Raw genomic sequence first — 25,060 nt, 5'->3', positions numbered from 1 at the left:
AGTACAAATAAGCCTTAAGTTGGGTTATGTATGTGTTGGGCCTTTGTTCCCAAGGGTTTTCTTTATGATGAGCCACTTTAGTAGGCCTAAAATATGGGTAGAAAGTAAGAAAACGGGATTTAATTTATTATTTTAGTTAGAGTCATGTTTTGAGTCTATTTCCTTTGTTATTTCAATTTCCTAGTCAGTTTAGGTTTCCCAGTTAGTTAAGGATTGGGTTAGGCCTTTTCTTTTTATTGTTTGAGTCAGTTTTGACTCTTCTATATAAGTTTGTAAGGGGTTACAACATTGAACACGAATTTATTAATGGGAAAAAAAAAAGATGGCTTATGTTGTTGTCTTATGGGATGCAGTTGGGTGAGATGCCTAAACCTGAGGGTGAGATGCCCATTCACTAGTTCTTCTTTCCCCTTCTCAACCCTCCATCGAATTTTCTTTCTTTTCTTATTTTCCTTTTATTTGTTTTCTATGAGAGAGTGTTTGAGAGCTAGAACCAAGCCTATTGGAGGACATCTTCTCTATTCAACCAGCGTTTCAGATCCTGCCTGGTATTAGGGTCACTTGTGATTCTAGTTCTACATTAGGGGCAGCTGGAAGAGCTGCTGTGATAGTAGAGATGGCAAGGGAGGGGGCTGCTCAATGAGCCTGCAAAAGGTATGCAAAAGGGCCTTATGTATACCTGAGAGCCGAAGGAGAACCTTCCAAGGTGTCAGTGGCAGGCTGAAGGCCTAAATTGAAAGCATCGTCAATTTTGTGAGCATGAGGGGCCTGCAGAGTGGAGCCAACAAGAGAAAACTCCACAGGGGGCACAGGAGGGGCCTGCGTAGACTGGAGAGTTGGAGACGCACCTTCCAAGGTGTGGTAGGCATGGAGATGAGAGGAGGCAGGCCTAGGAGAGGCCAGTGAACTGGGATGTTGCCTAATGGAGGTAAGACTAGGACGGGGGGGAAAAAGGGTATCATCCACAGAGGAGACGACGATGGCAGGAGCAGGCGGGAGCTCTGGAGTGGTCCAAGTGGTTTTGGAGAGACATGATGGTTTACGGGAGAGGAAGGAGGGCAAGACGGGTTTGGAAGGGATCCAAGTGAGTCGGGATTTGGTGGTTCGGGCTAGGATAAGTTGTCGGGTATGTGTTGGAGTGGTTTTGAATGGTGTGGGTCAGGCTAAGATTAATAGGATTGGGACTGGGAAGGTTTAGAAGAGGCATAGAAGGGGTTGGGTTAGGTTGGGGTTTAGGAAGACAGGAATGGTCTGGGTTTGGTTAGAGATGGATAGAGTATTTCCCAAAGTAGGAGTGGGATCCCCGTTAGGGAGAGGGAGACAAGAGGTTTTAGAGGATGAGGCGTTAGTTGGATTTAGGGTATCGGGCATGCTTGAGCCTTAAGCAAAACAAAGGAGAGGCTGATTGGAACAGGTTGAAGCTTCAACAGCGATTTTGTCAGAGGCAGTATGATCTCCTCTTGGGGTCGATGATCGAAGGGACAGATTCTTTACATCTTCGTCAGAACCAGGGTTCAATAAGATGGAGAACCTGTTATATCCAGTGACCAAAAGAAGATAATCTTTTGGACCGATGGAAGTAGGTCTGATTGGAGGAGAGGCATTTTCTTTAGGGTGAGGAACAGCCATTAGACAACTCCGGCGACCACAACGGTGATGGTTCTTTCTTCCACGAGTGGCCATGGAAGGAGATCTTGCCTCAAAAATGGTTTTATCAATCATAGAGGAAGGAGGAACTTTCAGGTTAGGGTCTTCTGAAGGAGCACTCCGATTAGTGGTACAGTGTGTGGAGGGATGCCCGAAAGTCTTACAGATTGTACATTGAGGTGGGATCCAATTGTATTTCAGAGGTTGATCAAAGGAGAAACCATCTCTATCGACAATGGTAATAGAGGCAGGGAGGATTTGATCAGCGGTAACCTCGATGCAGATCCTGGAGAGGGAGTCTGTCCATAAGTTTAGTGCTAAGAAGAGAGGTTTTCCAATGACCGATCCCACTAAACTCTGCCTTTTTGCACACCAGAAGTGGAGAGGGAGGTTAGGGAGAGCGACCCAAATGGGGATAGAGGTAAGATCAACTTTGTTGAGGGTAGTGTATTGGTCCCAATGGCGCAAAAAGATTGGTTTCTTCCCAACATACCAGGGAGCAGGGACCACCTTCAAGGGCCTTAATCTTGTCAGCTTCCTCCATGAAATTGAAAACAAAGATCCCATTATCGAGCATAAAGGTGGACAGAAAACCCAGGGGTCTCCATTGCTTGTTGAGAGATGCCTTAATGATGTTGAATAGAGGACGATTTCCAAGGAAGTGCCCAATCAAGCAGTTTCTCCATTTGAATATTTCAGGCAGGCCAGAAGGGCAGAGGTCAACCTTCTTAGCATCAAGGGTGGAGGGGGGGGAAGAACAGGGGAGGGCCGGCATTGGTGGGTAGAGGTGAAGAGCTAATGACGGAGGTCCAGGGTCTTGTGGTGGTGGCCAAGAAAGGAGGAGGGGAGGTTGGTGAGGAGAGATCAACAGGACTAGGGTCGGGATTGGGTTCAGGGGTGTTTCTGGCGGTGGAAACCGCCAGAGGAGTGTCAGACATGGGGAGTATAAGGACATTGTGGTTTAGGAAGGAGTGTCGACGATCTATTCTTTTTTTATTCCTCCAGAAAAGAAAACTTCCACCTCTTTTTTCCCGTGGTAATTTGAATCGCTGAATTACCCCTGGTCCTCACCCCTACCCTCTCCTCTCCTCCAGCAGTGCACCTCCGCCCTGCCACGACCGCCGTGACCCCACCTCTGACCCCCACCCTACCCTGCACCCCCAAGACCCCACGATAGGTACTGGACCCAGAATCAGTGCTTGGGATTCAAATTAAAATTATTCCTGCATGCGAAACCGGACAAAAGTACCATAACCGAAACATCTTTCTTTCCAGGTAAGCAGAAGAGTAATTTACCAGAAATAGATGATCAAATTTAAAAATTTCAGACAAAGCAAGAAAGCAAACAACAGGCAAAAACACCTTCGTTGATGCACCAAGGCTGGAAAACCTTTAAAAATTAGAACTGATAAAAAAGGAAAACGGAGAAATTGAAGGAGGTTGAAAAGAAAGTTACTGATAATCATGACGGAGACGGTATCCTTCTACTCTAGCTCTTTGGAAAGCAAAGGATATAGTTGCCTGAAAATGTGAAGATCCCAATAAGAAAAAAGTTCAGATCCATGGACAAAGATGCTTTCATAAACCAAAGACAGATGGAAAAAAAGAGAGTTCCTGTGGGGAAGGGGAGGAGGAAAGCCAGAGAGACAGTTCCTCCAAATGATTGCATGGGAAAATTCTTTTGAGTTTCAGGGTTTAGCGAAGGTTTAACTGTTTAAGAACAGAATGAGTATAACTAGTGTGATTCCCTCAAGACTGATTCTTTCTTATAAAAGGAAAGACTTGTGGAAGTTTTGGCACACAAAGGAGAGAGAATTTTGACAAGGAATTTTCAGTCAATTTGATGTTGGGGGAAGGGAGAGTGAATGATGACTGATTTCTGCGGTGGGAGACAAAATTTGGAGGATCTACCCTTGTGAGGATCTCGCATACAAATTTGGTTGGTCTGAGACCTCAGCTCCACTGGACTTTGGTCTCTGGACTTCCCCAGAGTAAAAAACGGCAACCACCTAATTGGAGGGCAGATCCGACCTACCAGCCTCTAGCATGCTACAGCACCCCCCCCCATTGACCTTCACCCATCAATCTTTGTGTTCTTCTCTTCTTATATAATTGGCCTATGACACCGAGGAGTGTACATGAGAACCAAAGAATACAAAGTCAATTATCCAGACTCAATGCTTGAGTTATAGTAGTAGTCTTTGTTTCTGTTGCCACCTCCGGTGTTGTCTCTGCTGTTTTCTCCTCTGTGACTACAAAGGTCATGACCTTCTCCAACAGAAACAGAACTGGGCCAGACACCAGCAGTAGTTAGACCTTGGAAGGGATTTGGCAGAAATGTCTTCCTCTGCAATCGATGAGAAATCCTGCAAAGCAGAAGCAGATCTCAGATCTTGCGCATCTCCGATCTCTGGTGCAGTCTTGTGTGCTTATTTCAAGAAGCTTCTTTGAAATTTTGATTGCAGAGGGGGCGTGCACGGAGGGCAGGGAGGGCGGGGAAGCGGGCGTGCAGGGAGTTGCAGGGAGTGCTGCGGTCGAGGGGAGTGAGATGCTGAGGGAGGGAGATATGGCTGGTGAGGGGGAGGTGGGGAGAGAAGATACATGGGGTGGGGGTGGGCGAAGGGTGGGCTGGTGGTGGGGTTATGAGGGTGGTGGAGGGGCGGGCGGAGGTGGCCTGCCAGAGCAGAGCTGGGGTAAATCAAGGATTTTAAATTATCAGGGGAGAGAGAGGTGGAAGTTTGCTTTTCTAGGAAATTGGAAAAATGTTCGGGAGTTCGAGTAAATATAGGGCCTAGTATAAGATAGTTATAGTAATTGGACCTAATAATAATAATAGGGGAAAAGATCCCCACAAAACGATCACAAAATCGAAACTGCGTCCCCACCCAGATTACTGTAGGACCGCATATAAAATATGCTAAATACCCCTATTTGACAGATTTCATGTAATTCCTCCCTTTCCCAATGCCTGAAACTGCACATGGACGTCAGAGGGAACCCTCCCCCATAATAATAATAGTAATAGAAGCAGTAATAGTTAATAGTAACAGTAACAGTAAGTGAAGACAATCAGATAGGTACGGATAATTGGAGGTCGTCAATGTCATTTGCTTGGCCTGGGGTTATGTAGAACTAGAATCAACAAGTTAAGCTAGTTCCAAAACAGCAGGATACTCTCAAAGAACACCCAATCAATCACCAAACAACTCCACAACAGAACAATAACAAAATAGAGATTTATAGTCAAGGATCAACTAATCTATCTCAGTAAATCAGAAGTCTGTAACTGAATAATATCCAAGAAGTTTGGGGACTTAAATCACCAACTTAATGAGATTAAATCGAGGAGGAACAAGGCCAGCAAACAATAAGCAACATTCAGAACAAACCGACTCAAAATTCTTGGCAGAAACTGAACTAATTAGAATTGGCCAGAATAGAGAGAATTTTCATAACAATAAAATCCCAGGTGTGATTGACCCCAAATTAGATCGAACCACCCTCTTAATAGGTCTAACACTCAACCAGAATAGGGAAGCCATCAGGTGGCTGGTTGGTCTGGTAAGTGAGGGTCAATACACAGAAGTTCTGGAAAAATTCAAAGTTTAACAGAGACAACTTACCTGAGACTCAGATAATTGAAGAACAGTATAATAGAGAGAATAATAGTTAGAAGGAACCACTCGGGCTTCTCACTGCAGAGCGTCGACCAGATCAACACCAGCCCCATGGTCTTGATCAAACACAAGACAGTTCTCAGAAGAGACATAGCAGTGGGCAGCAGCAAGTATTGTTCATAAAATCGTGGGGCTTAATGGGAGCCCTCTTTATTTATAAGCTTTGATGGGGGATTACAACTTTAGAAACTAAAGTAGTTACTAAAAACTGAAATTGAAAGCTTACAAATAACAAATCTTCTAGTTACTAAAACTGGAAATAGAAACTAGGAATTAAATAGTACTGAAATTAGAAACTAATTAAACTGAAATTAGAAACTAATAATCCCATCCAGTAAAGTCATGGGCCTTAGTACTAGGCCTGGTTGACTCCTCTCTTCTTCTTCCTTGCATATGTCTTCAGTGCTGCATCATGGGGGGTCTACTACTGGTTTCTGTTCAAGATACATTGCTCTTTATCTTTTATATTTTTTGTTAGATCATGTGTTTATTGAATAATTTGTTTGGACACTCCAGTTTTGGTGAAATCATTTGCCTGATTTCTGCAAGCACTAGGATTATATATTGATATTCTTCTGAAGAGGAAGCTGGAGTTAGAAAATGAGTACTTTGTGATGCTTGCAGGAATGTGATTATCTCAGAGCAATTGCCCGTCCTCGCCTTAAAATTTCCAATGTGGTGGACAGAAAAACCGGGAAGGCATGTATGCTAGTTCATCTTGCTTATCAATAAAGTAATATTTATTCATTAGTGATTTTTTTGTTCGTTTTTTTAAAGTTATGTGAATTTCTTATTTCCTTGTCAACATGCAATATCCTGTCAACACTGAATTTGAACTCATCTGTATTGTTCCCTTCACCCCTTCACCAAGGATTTTTCAGTGGCCAACTTCTCACTTCCAGGAAGGTAACTTTCTAATGGAACTAGCCTTTCATCATTCTGTTTTCACTTGTCCTTGTTTATCAAAAGCAAGGGGGAGGGAAAAAGAATGTATTATTGATATAGGAAGCACATTGAGGTGAAGAGTGATCCACTGCTAAATAGATAAGTACATGAAAGGTGAATGTGTTATAGAATCACCCCTTCCAGTCCTCAAAATCCTCTTAGTTAAGGACACTTAACTCTTTAAGGATGATGAATCTCAATCAAACATAAGCAACTAGTACATACAATGTCTAGTTATGGGTCTTTGGAATAATCTGTTTTGTGCTCCCAGCCTCCCACTACACCCATGTAAACTGGCAAATGTGGAATCTTCTATAAAAAAATGTGGTCTCCCATAAGTATGTCCCTGGCTATGATGTTGGCAATGGTGACCGCAAGTAGTGGTCATGGTGATGGTGATTATGAACTTCTGTTAGATACCATTGAATCATAGGCTTATTAATTAGAAAGTAACACTGAAAAGAAGTGAAAAGTTCATAATTTTTTTTAGAGTAAATTACATTTCCTTTCTCTGTACTTCACCCTAATGACACCCCCTATCCCATGTTTTGAAAAATGGCATTCGTCCTCCTAGAGGCTGATGGTGTTATGTCTTTAGATGTGAAAGACATTTTACCCTATCATCCTGAACCAAGGATTAAAACAACCCCATCTCTAAACATGAGAGCCTCTCTGGCTAGCACCATATTCGCATCTGCCGCTGCCTGAGATTTTGAAGCCCGCTGCTATCTACGTTGCTGCATCCCTCTCTCCGTATCAGCAAAGCAAACCCCGAACCCATATCTGCACACAGTGTTGACGTTGAGACTTTTCTTCCTGCAAGAATGAATTTCAGTGCTCGACGCAGGAAATAAGCCTAATGTCTCTGTAATAATGGAAGCACAAGGACCTGTAGTTACACATCGGTTTTTGTTTGTTGACCAATTCGTATTTCTCCTCAAGTCTTCGTCTCCAAGTGTGGTTGTAGGACTCAAATCCCTCCCAAGAATCCCCAATTATGTCCTCTTTGGTGAGTTTTGGGAAGCGATGCTTGTCCAAATAGAAGACAGTGGTGGAAGCCCCGTAACAGATTCCAATTCTTAGAGAGGCAGGTTCCTCATGGCTTCACTCACTAGGAGAAATGAGAGAATGTGGCTATTGTAAGTATATTCACCTAAGCAAACAACCCCAGATAATATGTAAAGTCAAAACAAACTCAGTTCTCAGTTTCAGATCTAACCTTCAAGTAGATCTGGAAAAATGGACTGAATAGAAGAGAATTTTAGTACTCACAAAGGAGGGCTCTAAGGAGCCAGCAAATCTGGTCGATTGGTGCTTGATGTAGTCTCAACTCTTCACCAGAAAAAAAAAAGATGTAGTCTCAACTGACTATCCAAATATGGCAGGAAATATCCCAGTAGATAGGCAACCAAACAGCAAAGAAATTCCAGGAAGAATCAGGATTTTGAGAGGTCAAATAGGAGAAAACTTGCTGTAGCTTCAGCATGTCACCAAAGGCCACCAAATCTGGTTGACTGCTCCTTCGCACGTGCCCCCGAGGGGGGGGGGGGGGGAGCACAAACCCTCAAAAGTGCTTGAACAGCAGGTCTCAGGTCTGAGAGACCTAGATTCAAACGAAGGGAGAAAAAACCCAATCAAGCTGAGATCAATCCTTGCTCCATGGCTGTTCTTCAAAATCCAATGGGCTGGTCTTCAAGGCTTCAATCTGGTTGTAATCAGCTCTCAACCACGCTCACAATGATCAAACAAAGAAGAAAAAAAGCAAACATGGAAGGGACAGATGTGGGTGGGGTGGCGGTCTCTCACCGACGGCTGTCTCTCACCGACGGCTGTCTCAGCTGTTGAAACACAATTCTTTCTCAGAATTAGGAGCATTCATAGCTGCAAATTTCATTAATCCTCAAGGTGTCTTGTGTTACACCAATGCCTCTTTATGTAGTAGTGGTTAATGACCCAAATACATGGTAAGAACCAAAATAGGAAACAAACAAAAAAATAAAAACTTTTGACTTAAGACACAAAACTTCCTAACAACAATAACTTGCTCACTATGAAAATAATAAAGACATAAGTAGACTCTTCTAGAAAACCAATTTAGGAGTCCAACTTTTAGTTGACCAAGTCAACACACAAGACAAAAAGTACAGCAAACAAAGGAATTGCAGGAAAGAAAAAGGACTGTTCTGGACTCTAGTCGACAGCTGCTGCAGGGGCTTCTAGAAGGCAATATTATAAGACAAAACTGGAGAGAAATGTGGCCATATCAAGGCTGGTTTGATTTCTGCAGTAGAGAACCAGGTCTAAACAAAATTTGGGCCCTCCTCTTTTCTTTCCTTCGCCACGATTTCTTTCTGCTACTCTCGGAGTGAATCCTAATGTAAGGGTATTGAGAGATCAATAATCCCCAAGAAACTCTATTTTAATCTTTATTCTCTTTTCTCTTCCTTTTTCCTCCAATTAGAGAATTTAAAAACATAGCACCCCGCTCCCCTCCCCTCTCCTCCCATAAACCTGCTATTATCCTCTCCTCTCCGGCGGCTCCCACTGTTGGAACCCAGGCTCACCCCCTCCCTCTACTACTCTACTGCCCAGTCTCCTCTTGACCCTAGCACAAACTACTCCCATCCCTCCCAAGATGGCCTTCCCTTGACCTTCATTCCCCCCCTCCCTCATCAATGAGTCATCGGTGGGCATCCACCCTTCGGGTTTACGTGATCTTGAGATAGCCAAATGGGAAAAATGTCATCCCAGCTGCTTGGAAGCAGGCCTCTGTTTCCTATTGTGAAGTCATCTCTTTCTCGGAAAAGGAGAATCCAATGCATGTTCTCCACTTATTCAACTTTGCTAGTGAAGAAGAAAAGAACACAACTCTTGAAGGTGGGCTTTGGCTAGTTGGTAAAAAAAACTCATATTTCTCAGACAATGGGATCAACACATATCACTCTGCAAAGTGGACATCAAAACCATCCCTATTTGGGTCTCCCTGCCAAACCTCCTCCCCCCCAACTATTGGTGCTCTCAGGGGTGTAGTATTATCGGCTCAGTCATTGCCAAACCCCTTTATTCTGATCGGAGAACTCGAACCATGGATTGCCTTACCTTTGCAAGGATCTGCATAAAAATCATAGCTGATGTCCTCCCACCCTCAGCGGCGATTTATGATAATGACAACTTCTCCTTCTCTCAGGTGGTTCACTACGAGTGGCTCCCTCCCCTGTGTACCATTTGCAAGTTGTTTGGGCATAAAACCTCTCTCTAATCCCCTAAAGTTGTGTAGGATGAAGCTAGCCACCCTCCTTCAAGGTTGCTATCGAAAAATCCTCCTCGAGGAAGAAAATTTCGCCAAAATAGAGTCCGACAGAGACGAAGCCTGATGGTTAATCCCTGCCCGAATGAAAATCACTCTTCCCCAAGTGTCAAACCATCATCCCTAGGCCCGATGGATATTTATCTTCTAACTGAAGGTCACAACCACTTTTCCCTCCTGTCTCAATCGACCTCTGGCTTTGAAAAAGAAGTTATGTTGCCTCAATCCCTTGTTCCAGCCTCTGCTACTGAAGACTTTGTCCTTTTTGCTGATGCGGACCTTTTGCCTTGATCTCCTGTGCCTGCCTCTTCCTCTGTTGCTTTAGTAAAAGTGGCTGAAGGCCTGCGAATGTCTCGATCTCCTTGCCGTCATCTCGACCATGCTCTTTTAACATCTCTCTCAATGTTAACCCCTAGCGAATCATTGGATAAACCTTCAACTCACTGCCTCTCTCCCTCCTCTTCTTCCGCTTCCGACCCTTGTTGGGGCCCATCCTCCTTCTATCCCTGGTCTTTATCAAACCGGGCCACTTCTAGCCCTCACCTCTCCCTAAACTGTCCATACTCTTCTTCCCAAACCACTATCCACCAACTTAACCCATGCCTAACCTAATTAACCCCTACCCAGACCTACCTCCACCCTAATCTCACAAACCAAACCCATACCCATCATTTGAACCTCACCCTACCTCCCTTACTGGACCTTCCTAACTCGTTCAGAGCTCCTCTCGCCCATGACTGTCGCTAGTTCTCTTTACTGTGGCTTCCTGCTTCGTTCGCCTCCGCCTGTCTTGCCACCTGTTGCCGCTGCTTCTCTGCATTTTTTTCACCTATCACGACTTTGATTTCTTGTCGGTCGTCATTCCTGATGCTTCCTCCTGGCTTGGCTAAGGATTAAAGCATCAGTATCAGTCATCGTATTGGTCGGCTAAATTTAAGATATATACTAGAGGGTACCGTATCATATCAGATATACGCCAAGAAATGCTAAAGATCAAGGATTAAAGATTAGTATCGATCGTTGTACCAGTCGGATAAATTTAAGATACATATCAGAGGGTATCGTAATGTATTGGAGATACTTTAAACCATGTCCAGGGACTCTAACTAAAGATGTCTCCTTGGCTGCTCCCTTGCAAACTTGCCGGTTGTCACCGTTGACGTTGCCTTTGCTCTTCAGGTCGACTGCTTGCTGCTCAAGATCACAATGTTGCCCCTTGGCCTTCCTTTCATGATAACTCCGTAGACCTCCAACTCCTCTTCCTACCGGTCTCCGCCATCAGTCTCCGCCATCGATCTTTAGCCTTCTGCCATCGATTATGCTGCCTCGCCAGTCTTCGAAATTTCGCCAAGTTCGACCACCTTGGAAGGTGCTTCTCTGAACCTCCGACCAACTTAGGCCTATACTGAGCAACGCCTCCCCATCTCTGGTGCCTTGCTTGATCACATCCCCCTAGAAGTAATCCTTTGCCTCTTGGGTCAGGGCAAGCCCTTCCTACCTATTATAAGATCTTTATATCCCCTGCTGTTTCTTCTTTTATCATCCTGAAGAAAAATATCATGTTTACTAGGCCTAGCTCTCTGCTCAAAGGACCTGTTAAGTCCAATCAACTCAAGCTCGCCTTGCCCTCCCCTCTTAAGGAATACCATCAACGGCAGGGACTTAAGGCTAGCTTTGCCAAGCTCTTGTTGCCAACCCCCCTTTCAAATGATCCCCTGGTCTATATGGAACGTTAGAAGTCTCAATTCCTCCGCCAAACATGCTTCTATTCAATTCCGTATTAAGTCCTCCAAAGTCATCCCTTACTTTCTCCTTGAAACCAGAGTCCTTGAGGCCAATGTCCCTTGCATCGTGTCCTCCATAGGTCCCTGGTAGTCCTTTCTCTCTAGTTACACCCTTTGTCCCAATGGTCAGATTTAAATTCAATAAAACCCCATCTTCCTCCATATCTCCTTTATTGCCTCCTTACCTCAGGTCATCCAGCTATCCATCTCCTTCTCCTTCAGTCCCCCCTTCTTCCTCTCAGTCTTTTATGCCCTCAACTATGCTCCCGAAAGGTTCTTCGTCTGGTATGGCCTTCGTTCCTTCATCCCTTCTGTAGGCTCCCACACTTGGGGCATTTAGGGGACTTTAATGTAGTTAGAGCTAGCCATGAGAAGCTTGGTGGGGACCCCATCGACCCCCTCTGTGCATTCCTTTAATGATTGTATTGATGACATTGGCATGAACGATCTTAGCCAAATTCACTTGGCACAACCACAGTAGCAGTTCTGGTCGTGTTGCTTGCAAATTGGATAGTGCCCTTATAAATGAAGCCTGGCTCAACTCCTTCCCATCCTCTCATGCCTGTTTTGACCTCCCTGGGATCTTTGACCATTCACCTATCTCCCTCTGCATCGAACCCCTAATCTCTTTTGGCTCTAAGCCTTTTAAATTCTTTGACATGGGGTCCAAGCACCAGGCTTTTCTCCCTTTGGTCTGTGATGCCTGGGCCATTCCGGTCCATGTCCTCTCCTCCCCCTCATTGCCTTTGCTAAAAAGTATAGGAATGTTAAAGCTGCTCTCAAAGCCTGGAACTTTAATTCTTTCGGTACTATCACCAATAAGGTCCTCTCATGTCGTAACATTCTTGATCTCATCCAGTCTAGGCTACAACTTGACCTCCACAACCACTCTCTTGCGGAGGAGTTGGCCACTTCTGTGCTCTTTTCCCTCCTCGCTCAGGAAGAAAGCTTTCTTCGTAAGAAATCCAGAACCAAGTGGTTTGAGAACGGAGATTCCAAAAATTCCGCCTTCTTCCATAGATTCCTCAAGGCTAGGTCCTATGTGGATTCTATATGTAAGCTCATCTCACTCTGGGACAGAGCTCATATCACCTAAAGATATCAATCTGAAGTTGCCTCTTACTTTTCTGATCTTTCACCCCTCCCTTTGCTCCCCCCATCCCTCTAAATCTCCTCGACAAATTCATCCTTGACCATCATCTCCCCTCCCTCCAAGAAATCCCTTCTAATGATGAAATTCTGACTGCTGTCCTCTCTGACAAGTCTAACAAATCCCCTTATCTGGATGGGTTCAGTATGGGATTCTTCTCGTCTTGTTAATCTATCATCGGGGATGGCCTCATCTTCGCCATTAGAAGCTTCTTTCAGAATCCTAACCAAATCTAAAGTGTAAATCACACGTTTCTTTGCCTATTCCTAGGAAAGGGTGCTCAGACTATACCTGACTTCAGGCCTATCTTCCTTCTTAACCACCTTTACAAATTCATTGCCAAAAACTTAGCAAATTGGATTCAGATTGCCATTGATTTCTTTGTCAGCCCTAATCAATCTGCTTTTATTTCTAGTTGAAGCATTGCTAACAACATCATTCTCTATTATAAGATTGTTCGTGTGTTTGATCGTGCATCCCACTCTTCTACTGCCCTCCTCAAAATTGACATTTATAAAGCTTTTGACTCCATTTGTTGAGAATTTATCTCTGGAGTCTTGCTTTAAATGTCCTTCCACCTTCCTATGTCCACTGGATCCTCTCATGCCTTCCCCTCTCTTAGCTTTTCCGTCCTGGTTAATGGAAGCAATGCGGGCTACTTCTGTTCTTCTGTGGGCATCAGGCAATGATGTCCCCTCTCCCCCTTTCCTCTTCTCTTTTGCACTTGAAGTTCTTTCTCGCTCTTCCACTGACCAACACCTCATCTCTCCTACCCTTAAATGTGAAGCTCTTTTTCTCACCTATCTCGCATTTGCGAACGACCTCATGATTTTCTCTAAGGATGGTCCGACATCCATTTCTAACATTATATCCTCCCTCCGCCTCTTCGAATCTTTCTAGCCTCCATATCAATCTTCTCAAATCCAATCTCTTCCTTTATGGTGTTTCTGTCTCCTGCCAATACCAACTTCTTGCTCTTACTAGATTTTCCCTTGGATCCCTCCCTGTCAAGTACCTTGGTCTACCCCTCATTTCCCTCAAGCTATCCTCTCACCACTGCTCTTCCATTCTTGATGTTATGAGGAAAAGGCTTCAGCTTTGGAAAGGTAAGCTCCTTTCCTATGCTGGTCATCTTGTTCTCATTAGATCTGTTCTCCAATCCATGTACCTTTATTTGTCGGGCATTTTTGCCCTCCCCGTAACTACCGCCAAGGCTATTGATTCCTTCCCTTGTTCCTTCCTCTGGAAAGGTGCAGAATATTCCAAATTTCTCCACCTTATGAGCTGGCCCAAACGTTGTCACCCCTAATATAAGGGAGGTTTGGGTTTGAGACAAATCAAAGACGTGAATACTGTAGGCATCCGGAAGCTTATCTGGAAGATCTCTTCCAAGCACAACAGTATTTGGGTCTCTTGGGTTTACTCCTCCCCTTAAAAATGACACCCTTTGGACTACCTCTCCCTCCTCCTTATGCTTCTTGGATTTGGCATAAAATTCTCATCACTAGATCTGTTGCTCTTGGTGCTATCTCCAACATCATTGGCAGTGGTTCATCCACCTCCCTTTGGATTGACCCTTGGCACCCTTCTGGAATTCTCCTCTCCTTAGTCACTCCTAGAACTCCATCATTTCCCCTATCAGTTGGTCTACTCCCTCCACTTTTGCTGACCTTTGGTCCTCCCTCCCTCCCTTTCCTTTGGGTCATTGAGGAAGAGAGGATAAGACTTTTTGGCTTCCCTCCCCCACGGATTTGTTCTCTTCCACATCTGCTTGGTACTTCATTCGTTCGAAGAGCCCCCTCGTGCCTTGCTGTAACATTATCTGCTTTAAAGGTCATATCCCTTGCCACAACTTCACAGCTTGGCGTGCCATTTTGAACTGCCTCCATACCCAGTCCTTCCTCATTTATCGTCACATTCTGATCCCCTCTTCTTATTGCCTTTGCTGGAGTGGTACCGAAGATGTTGACCACCTTTACTTCGTAGATCCTGCTGGCCGTTCCATAGCAGAATCCTTCCTTTAGCCAGAGATGGATTTGGGTAGGCATGACTTTTGGCGGCTCCTCCATCTAGAATATCATGGGAAAGCTTGCCTTTTATGCCATGATCAACCATATTTAGAAGGAACGTAATCTACGTAGATGGTCTTCCAACTCTCGATCCTTTGGTAAGATTTGGAAGGCCATCTATTTTGATGTTAGATCCAAACTTGGTTGGCTTTGCAACCGCCTGGTTCTTGACTCCCTAAGAAACATGCTCACTGTTGCCTCCTAGGGCCTCCCCTCTTCTATTATTACCCCACTTGATGTTCCCTTCTCCCTTTGATTTATTGGGCTCTTTGCCCTTTGTTGTCTTTTGCCCTCTATTGAGAGCTTGTCCCCTCCTTGGGCTCCGCCCCTTCTTCCCCATGTATATTCTTTTTCCTTGAATTTATTTATTTATAACAAAAAATAATAAATAAAAATAAAAATATTGGGCCAGCTTGGGCAGTTGGGGTGGCTCGATAGGTCCTAAGGCTTGCCTGCTTGCTGCCCCTTCTTCCTCCTTCGGTAATGCAAACCAAACTTGGGATCAGCAATGTTATCTACATCAGCTGCACAAGAGATCAGCTGGAAAATCACTAATTCAATCACGACAGTTGTTGGTCACCAAAATCAAGAATCACACCACCTCCGTCACTGCTGCTACTGCTACTGCTACTGATTTTGGTCACCAAAACTTCTATCTGTTTGGGCTCTCCCTTCTTCCTTCTTGTAATTTTTTTTGGGTGAATATTCGTCTTGAATTGATTGCATCTCTTCTCTGCGGTCTACAAGAAGAAGGGGATTCCAAAATCTATTGGGTCTGTCCTTTTTTCTTCCTCCTCTTGATGCAGAGACCGAGAAGATTGAAGGGAGTGAGAAGCATGGAAAGCGATTCAGAATAAAGGCATTTCGTTTGGAGTTTGGTTTTTGGATTTTCCTTTTTTTTTTTTTTTGATTTTCAGAGGAGAGTTGTAAGTTGTCAGAGGGTTAGCAAGGCAAGTTGAAGAAATTAGGAAGAGAGAGGGAGAAGATTGAACAGTTTGACATGGCAAACGATTTTTCCCGGAGATTGAAATCCTTGGATAGATTAATAGGGTTCGTGTATTTCTGGGTTTTTGTTCAGCATCTCAGCTGGAGAATCACAGAACTGCCATGGCTGAAGTACTGGGATGAATAGTTCAAGAGAGCAGTGAGAAAGCCCTGAAACAATGGAAAATCTGGTTAAGCAAAAGTGTCATTCACCGAGATGGAAGCAATGGTATCAACCCCCTGGGCCTTCAATTCGCCAGACTTCTCAAAGAACCCAGTAAGGTGTTTCTGAGATCGCCGGTCAATTTTTTGGTCAGAATCAGACCTTTGGTCACTTGTAATGGAAATTTTCTAAATCCTTAAATCAAGGGTTTCAGCCGCCTTTATACTTGAGTTTCCCCTTGTTGGAGGGCGGCATAATGATAGTAGGGATCAGATCTCGCTTCTCTGGGAGTTTGGGGCAGGTTTCCACTCTTTGTAGCCACCGTAAGTGGCGATTGAACCTCTTTTTAACCCACATCTATTTTCATCAAAATCTGGAACACCATAAGGTTTTCCCGGTAACCGTCACTAGTGTTTTTTTGCTGGATTAAGTTCTTGCTTCACTGGCATTTTGGAAGCCGTCGGCCACTGTTTTGGCCGCCAGTGCAAGTTGCAGCGTGAAGCAGGAACCCCTAATGGGTTCTGGCCTTATATGTGGGAGGTTGAAGAAGACGAGATGTAAGTCAGAGCCGGTGAGAATAACAGGAACAGGAAGTTATGATCCAGAGTAATTTACCCAAATGAAAAAGAACCTTAATATTGCCTAATTAAATTAAAACTAAATTGTATTATTCTAATATACATAACCATCTGGTATAAGGGTAATTTGGGCATTTACAAACTTGGTAAAAAGTGACATCATCACTCAAGAGACTGGGCTACTTGGAAGACTTCTCAAGAAGTAAGGAAGTTTGTGTAATGTTTCGAATTGTGGGAGAGGAGGGGTGTCATTAGGGTGTAGTACAGGGGAGGGCAATGTAATTTACTCATTTTCTTAAACAATCAGTGAGTACTTAGTATTCAAAAACTGATGAGGGCAAAGAAAAATTCAGTAAAATAATGTTGGGAGAAAGGTATCCTCACTGATGGTGAAAGAAAGTTTCATTCTCAATAGCTTGTTTCTGCCATGTGGATTGTTGATTTTGTCACACTGACATTTGAACATATGGGGTATCCTTTGCATAGGCCACTTGTCAAATTTAGTGGCTGATCTGCTCCTTGTGGTCTACCATATGTTATTGAACTCTTTCCCTTGTACTTTATTGGTCCAAAATTATTCAGGAAAAGACTAATTCTTCGACCATTTTCCAATTCTTTATTTTGACTAAATGCAAAATCTGAAGGGTGATGTGGACAGCATACCCACAAAGTTTGAGATGCCAAATGTAGATATAGTGCCTAGTGTAGCAATCATTTCTTCTGACTTATATAAAAGTATTATACAATGATTTGGAAAAACTGCAGGGAAGCCCGTTTTCCAAGAAATTTATACAGTGCATATTATAAAGATATACAATTATCTACATTTATATTTATCGCAGTCTATGATGGAGTTATTTCTGATTGTTTTGTATTTGAGTTTTTAAGTACATAGTATCACACAACAAAAACCTGAAGTAACACCTCTTGATATATGTGGCTTAGTCTGTACATTTTATGCGTAATGAACCTTAGCATGCTGATGCAGATACGGCTGCCCTTACTTGATTGGACCAGCATGATTGGCTTTGGAAACTAAGAACCAAGAAGAACCGGTCCAGCCCAGGGTTTTGGTCCAACAAGGGTTGGAAATAAAATTAGTAGTTATTTAGTATTTTATTTCATGCCTTTTATTTTCCAGATTTGAATGTAGGAGTTAGGATTTATTTCCTTGCATTGGTTTCCTTTTATGGTTGTTTCCTAGTTTAGGCTAGTTTCCATTTCAGTTAAGCTTCTAATTCTATGTCTTTACTTTCCTATATATTGATTGTAACCGATGGACAAAGAAGAGTGATTTTGATTATTGAATGAAGATGTTGAGTTTGTGTACCAGTGAACTGTGTGATTCTCCTCCTTCCCCCTCTCTACTCTGATTTCCCCTTTTTTTCCTAAGGTTCTCCATCAACTTGGTATCAGAGCCGAAGATCCCCATTCCCCTTCTTCCTTCCAACTTCTTCTTCCCTTCCCATTCTCTGTCCAGGTTCTACTGTGACTGAGAACAAAAAAAAAAAAAAAAAAAAAAAAAAAAAAAAAAAAAAAAAAAAAAAAAAAAAAAAAACCCAAAAAACCTGCTGAAAACCCAGTCCTAACCCTCATATTCCCCTTCCCTTCGATTCCCAAATAGGAGAACCCCAACCGCCTCCTCTTTCCTTTTTTCGCCAGCCGCAATTGAAAAAAAAAAAAAAAAAGAGAAGAAGAGAGAAGAAGACGAAGAGAGAGCAGCAGCAATAGCAACCAAGAGAAAAAAAAAAAACAAAAGAGTAGCGCAATCAATCCCTCCCCTTTCTTAGGGTTCTGCCAAGTGAAAGAAAAAAAAAAACAGAATCAGAATATAGAAGAAGAACAGAAGAAGAGGAGCAGAGAAAAAAAGAATAAAAGAAGAGGAGAGAGCTAGAAGACGTAGAAGAAGAAGAGAAGCCGAGAAGAGAGTGAGACATGAAACCCATACCTGTTCGCAACTCTTTCGAAGGTCGCCCTCCCCACTCGGCTTCCATCGAAGCCACGCTGCTCCCTCGATCTTCTATCGCCAGAGAAACCTGCTGAGAACCATCGCTGTTGGTTTCATCTCCAAGGAGAGAGCTCCAATGTTGGTTCACGGTGAAACCCCCAACCCACGATCTCCTTTTTTCCTTCTTTTTCTTAAAACTTTTTTGAACTTCCAGTATTACCCCGCTAATCTCCCCTTATCCCTAGTTGTCCTTTTTCCACTTGCATCCAAATATACCCTTGCCATACGTAATATATTGTGTGATTTTTAGATACTACGTTTCTACCATCCACTTAGGGATTTCATCTTAATTACCATTCTGCCATTCCTCTTTTTTTACTATATTGCCATTACTCTTTGAGTGTTATTTTGTTAATCATCACCATGGTAGCCATTAGTGAAGTTGTTTAACTGCTGAACTCCTATAAGGACTGATGCGAAATTTGAAGCTATTATGACAATGATGGAATCCATGCAAGCTTCTATTGATTGTTTAGTGGCAACAGGTAAAGGAAAGAGTCCCATCTAATCTAGGGATTCTTCCAACACCACTCCATAGGATCCGTCACTACCACTACCACCACCGCCACCACATCATACACCACCACTACCTCCTCCACCACCATATGATACTGGTAGATATGATGATGGAGCAAAACGGGCAGTAAGGTTGGATGTCCTTGATTTTTATGGAGATAACAACCCAAAATTGTACATTGATTGGATTCACTGCTTGGAGACATTCTTCAAATGGTATCGGTTGACTGAGGCCCGAAAGATTCTATTTGCAGAAGCCAAACTGAAAGGCACGGCCCGAGTCTGGTGGATTAAGCAACAACAACAAAATCGAACCTTGGTTTAGTCACTACTTGGGCTGAAATGCATTCTGATTACAAGCAACACATGCATCTTAGGTTTGCACAGTTGAAACAGAAGAATTTGACCGTTAAAGAATATGTTGCGAGATTTTATTATTTGGCCACTCGTTCTGATTTGGAGTGGAATGAAGAAGTATTAGTAGCACAATTTCACAATGGTCTGCACCCTCAATTTAGTGCTGCCCTTGCATCTAGTTGATTTCCTACCATGGTAGACGCCGTGCAAGTAGCGTATCAGGTTGAGGAAAGTCTGAAACGCCTATACAATCAGAGAAATTTTGCAGATACTTTTCCTCCAGATACTAGTTCCATTTTGCAACAGCCTCCTACCGAAGAAAGGTCATCTAGCAAACCACAGGCTAGTGCTACATCTATGGCCTCTTCACAACCTAATCGGCCGTATTCTCCACATTGATATGTTTTTGAAATGTCATCTTCACGGCTTACTTGTCCATACGCACCCCCTCAGCATGGTTCAGATAAACCTTCTGATTCTTCAAAATTTACAGTTTGGTGCTACTCATGCAATGGATTTGGATATATCAGTGCTCATGTCCTAGCCATTTGGTTGCTTTTATTGATAAGGATTCTCCTATACCATATATTCCCGAAGAGCAACTTGGTTTTGACACAGTTGATTTAAGAGAAGAGCGTGTGCTAGGTGAAGTCAATGACACTCTCAGTGATGAAGACCAACATCCTTTATATGTCATTCATCATGTTTTGACCACTTAGAAAACCACTGATAATGAAGGTTGGCACCGTAGTAGTATTTTTTAGACTCGTGTGAAGTGCAATGACCAGTTGTTAACCTTGGTCATCGATGGAGGTAGTTACACTAATGTTGTCTCTTAAGACGCTGTTCGTAAGCTGAGATTGAAGACAGAGCCACATCCAAATCCCTACATAGTTGCTTGGGTGAATAACACTAATCTCAAAATAAAAAATAAGTGTTTGGTCACAAATTCTATTAGTGGATTTAAGGATACAGTCTAATGTGACGTCCTCGCTCTGAAGGTGTGCCATATCCTTCTTGGTCCACCTTGGTTGTTTGACAAGAAAGTACAACATTTTGGCTATGCCAATACCTATATTTTCAAGCATGCCAACAAGACTATGAAGTTTGATCCTGCCAAAGATCTCCCTGAAATTAAGCTGAAGAAGATGTTGGGATCGTTCCTCATTCAGTGTATTCCTTCAGACGGTCTCCTCGGTCCTTTTCCTAACTCGACGGAGTCGAGTTGATGCAGATATAGCTGTCCTTACCTGGTTGGACCAGTATGACCGGCTTTGGAAGCCAAGAGCTAAGAAGAACCGGTCCAGCCCAGGGTTTTGGTCCAACAAGGGTTGGAAATAAAATTAGTAGTTATTTAGTATTTTATTTCATGCCTTTTATTTTCCAGATTTGAATGTAGGAGTTAGGATTTATTTCCTTGCATTGGTTTCCTTTTATGGTTGTTTCCTAGTTTAGGCTAGTTTCCAGTTCAGTTAAGCTTCTAATTCTATGTCTTTACTTTCCTATATATTGACTGTAACCGATGGACAAAGAAGAGTGATTTTGACTATTGAATGAAGATGTTGAGTTTGTGCACCAGTGAAGTATGTGATTCCCCTCCTTCCCCCTCTCTACTCCCATTTCCCCTTTCTTCCCTAAGGTTCTCCATCACATACTAGCATGTGAGATTCTGTATTGAGCTTTGTAAGTGTATTGGTGCTGTTTCTAGCATCTCCTAAATCTCTTATAAATTCCATCATTTCCCTTGATTTTCATGTTCCTGTAATGTCAAGAGACTTGGACTTCCATATCTTCTATGGATTACTTCCAGGGGAACTGAAGCTTATAGTTAAACTAAAGTTTCAAATGCTAAGGCCTTGTGTGTAACCTCAGTCTAGATTATTTATCTGTTATTGACCTCTCTCATTTAGCTTCTTCTTCCACTCAGTAGTGTTTTGCCACTAAATATAACTAGATACTATTCCCAGTGCTTTTCAAAATAATCACCTTGGGTAACTTTGTATCATTTCATTATAAAGGGATTTGTATTACACTGAACATGCTATATGTGTAGGCAACAGGAAAAATGAGCCTCACTTGTTGCATTTTCCTTTGCACTTGATTGGGTCTAATGTGCTTTGCTTTTTTTTCTTTGCCTTGGGTTAATGCTGAATGAGATGAGTGATCCTTTATGAGGCTGGAGAATTGTGTCTTTGGGCCCTAGCAGCAGAAAGCAATGATCTCTAATTCCTGCAGCTCTATTTTTTAGATGGTGAGAAATAATAGTGCGTTGGGTTATTATATCCTTCCAGCTTACTGTGCCACTTTGGATGTCTAGATAGTAGATATTAGTTAACCGTTGGTCATCAAATGCACATAATTCAGAGAGATGACAAGTATATCTACTTGCTAACTAGCATAGCTTTTTCATACAAAGGGAGTTGTTATTGTGGTCTTTTTCTGGTATTCTCAATAAAAAGGTTCTTAATCATTTGAGAAACCACCCCCCCCCCCAAAAAAAAAAAAAAAAAAAAAAACTATGATAAATGGGTGGAACTAACAAATTTTATGATGATGGTGGAGATAGTATGTCAAATAGTAGTTCTGGATGTGAACTCTTTTCAGGTCAATTGATTCTTTGCCTTGTTAAATTTGATTTGATTTTTTTCTGACCATTATGTACTTCATTCTCATATCAGGGAGTTAAAAGTGGCGTGAGAACAAGTTCTGGTATGTTTTTGAGTCCAGAAGAACGAAAATATCCAATTATACAGGTCAGTGTGAGTTTCAGCTTATGCTTTTTTGAATGACTAGGATACCAGATTTGCTTCACTCTAAGAAAGGGGTTTCTAGTAATAAATATCTATAGTTGGTATAAAGTTTATTGATATGATTAAAGACCTGCCAGTCCTGTGTCTATGTTTGCTTGTACAGGAATATTTTTTCTCTTCCCCTTTTGCCTGGTAATGAGCAATAATACAACTTGATTTTGGCATTTTACATGGAAGTGTTGGACTACATATAGATCCTGTTTTGAGATGCTTGGGTACAGACTCAGACATTGCCGTCAACAATTAACTAATTCTCATCTGCTTGTGACAGTTGTATGTGTACTGCCAGTCTAAAGAATTATTTAGAGTGCTCTATAATCTCATTTCACTAGTTTTGATAGGAATTTAATTTACAAGGTCTAAACTCTAAAGCATGTTGAATGAGGAAATGCTTCACTATCTCCTCCCTGCTTTGGTTTCATTTCATCCCATGTAAAAATAGCATTTCAATGATTTCACATGCCACAGTTGCCTCTTGTGGATTTGCTTTGCTGTTGAAAGTTTTCTTGTTCTATCGATTACTACATATGATGCAATAGCACTTGATTGGTTGGACCAGCATGACCGACTTTGAAAACTCGAAGCCAGAAAGAACAGGTCCAACCTGGGCTTTTGATCGAACAAGGGTTAGAAGTAGTTTAGTTTAATTTTTTGTCTTTTGATTGCAGTGTAGGAGATAGATACAAGTTTCAGTAACTCGTGCCTTTTATTTTCCTTTTAAATACAAGTTGTAACCTAACGTAGGAGACGGTGATTTGAATATAGAAATTTTTGGTTGTTTGCTTGTGCTTCTCCCCCTCCACCCCCCCTTCTCTAAGTACTTTCTCATATTCTTCCCTTCTCCTAATTGAGCCTCCATTAATATGTCAAAGCCGAAGGATCCATCTCCTTCCTTGTTCCTAAATTTTCTGACTTCATTGTTCTTCTAAGACCAATAGTACCCTTCGTTGGGCCCTCTTCCTCTGTTTAACAGTAAACCCTAACCCCATCCCACCCATCCCCTCCATTCCATTGGTAAAAATTCCCTTGATTTTGTTTCTATAGGAAACCCTTATAGGGTTCTGTCCATGAGGGGAAAAAATCTCCAGCAGTAACCCTCCCCTATGACATTGATCCCACTGAAAATCCAACCCTCCCCCTTCGACTCCTACAGTTGCCCTCCTGCTGATTTTCCACGGAATACCCTGACACCCTCCCTTTCTTAGGTCAAACCCCCCTCCCTGCTCTAGAGTTCCGCCAGCCAAAAGAAAAAAAAAAAGAGAAGAGAGAGAGAGCGAGAGACAAGGGAGGAGAGAAGAGTTTTAAAGATGAGAATCGATTAGGTGTACTATCTTCCACCAATGTCTTTGGTTCCCTATGCTCCGGCTTGGTTCCATCTTTCATCTTCCATCTTCCATCTTCCATCTTCCATCTTCCATGTCATGGGTGGAATCTTTGTTGAGCTTGAACACTGCTGCCTCAGTTATTCTCTCCCTCTATAGGTTGAGGGCGACTTCACTAGGAGATAAGTCCCCCTTTTATCCCCCTCCTTTTCCATTATTACCCCCTCCCTTATGTCTTAGTACTTGTCTTAATTTTTCTCTTTTTCTAAAATTACCCCTCCCCTCTATTCTTATCTTAGTTTGCCCCCTTTTTAAACTTGCTTCCAAGTTTACCCCTCCCCCCATACGTGATATACTTTTGTGGGATTATACTTGCATTTCCAATATTACATTTTTTCCACTCTAATAGAGGAGGTTCAATATAATTATAGTTCTTCTAGCCTCATTTAAACTTCCATTTATTTAGTGTTTTAAATTATCCTTTGAGTATTCTCTTGCTTATCTTCACAATGGTAGCTAATAGTGAGGTTCTCCAATAGCTTAACTCCTTTAAGGGTGAGACTGATGCAAAATTGATACCCTCACCACTGCTGTCAATTCCATAGACAATGATGGAATCTATGCAAGATTCTATTGATCTATTGATGATTTCAAATAAAGGAAAGAGTCCTATGCAATTTGAGGATTCTTCCAATTTCATTCTACGGGATTCATCTCACAATACACCACTGCCACCATCACCACCTCATACACCAGCGCCACATCATACACCACCACTGCCAACACCACCACCATATGGAGTTGGCTGATGTGTAGAAACGTAACCCTAAAAGTGATGCAGATAATGGAAAAGAATAAACAATGCACACATGTTTACGAGGTTCGGCAAGATTGCCTACGTCCTCGGCATAGTTGTCACGGTGACAAGGCGAACCAAGGCGGTGGAGGGTTGTCTAGCGCTTAGGCGAGAAGGCCCACGCCTTGAGGTGAACAAGGCGACCAATTGTTATTTTTTATTTTTCCTATTTTCTAACATTATTTAGTAAGCTATATATACCTTGTATCATAAAAAATCAAGATTAAGCAACATCAAGTCATTAAAAATCAACATTTAGCCATATTAAATCATAAAAAATTAACATTAAGTCATATTAAGTTATAAAAAATCAAAATTTAGAGAAATACTCTGGTTCTATGACAAGTTTGACTGGTCAAATGATATTATTTTTACATGAGACTTTTTGTATCAGTTATAATATAAAATCAACTTTCCAACAAGTCTAAGATTACTTAAATCTAAGTTGTAATGACAAAGTTATACTCCGGTCAAACTTATTTTTAAGTGCGCGAATGCTGTTAAAATCGCCTGAATGAAAATAATTTTATGGATATCAAAACAAAAAATTATTTTACCGGACTTTTGGTTTCTAGCAATGTTTTAACATGATAGAATTTATAAAATTTTCATAATTGAGAAAAACTCCAACATTTAAAAGTTGAAAATCGCCCCTATAACCCAAATCCAGTTTTTCTTCTTGGACTGGGGGGTTGACTTTTTATCCTTTTGGAATTTGATTTTTAAACTATTTTTATTGGATTCAAATAGGGGATATTTGCTTATTTATGAATAATATCTTAAGTAAATGAAAAACATTTACTTAAATGATATTTGGCATAAATAAGTGCCAAAACACAAGGCGGTATGCAATGCAATAAGGCGACTATCGCATAGGCCCCAGGCAA

General features: G+C 42.2%; 1 protein-coding gene across 2 annotated transcripts in view; it reads left to right on the top strand.

Annotated features, from left to right (window-relative positions):
* The window catches only part of LOC122062971 (prolyl 4-hydroxylase 1-like), a 107,627-nt gene that overhangs the window by 36,268 nt on the left and 46,299 nt on the right, over positions 1-25,060 (top strand). For both annotated transcript variants that reach the window (XM_042626637.1, XM_042626636.1), the window contains exons 5-6: positions 5,949-6,023; positions 21,864-21,938. In XM_042626637.1, the coding sequence (XP_042482571.1) occupies positions 5,949-6,023; positions 21,864-21,938 (150 nt within the window). The remainder of the gene's footprint in view (positions 1-5,948; positions 6,024-21,863; positions 21,939-25,060) is intronic.

Source organism: Macadamia integrifolia, unplaced genomic scaffold (genome assembly GCF_013358625.1).
Source record: "Macadamia integrifolia cultivar HAES 741 unplaced genomic scaffold, SCU_Mint_v3 scaffold1150, whole genome shotgun sequence".
Lineage (NCBI taxonomy): Eukaryota > Viridiplantae > Streptophyta > Magnoliopsida > Proteales > Proteaceae > Macadamia > Macadamia integrifolia.
This window is presented reverse-complemented; position numbering and strand designations above follow the sequence as displayed.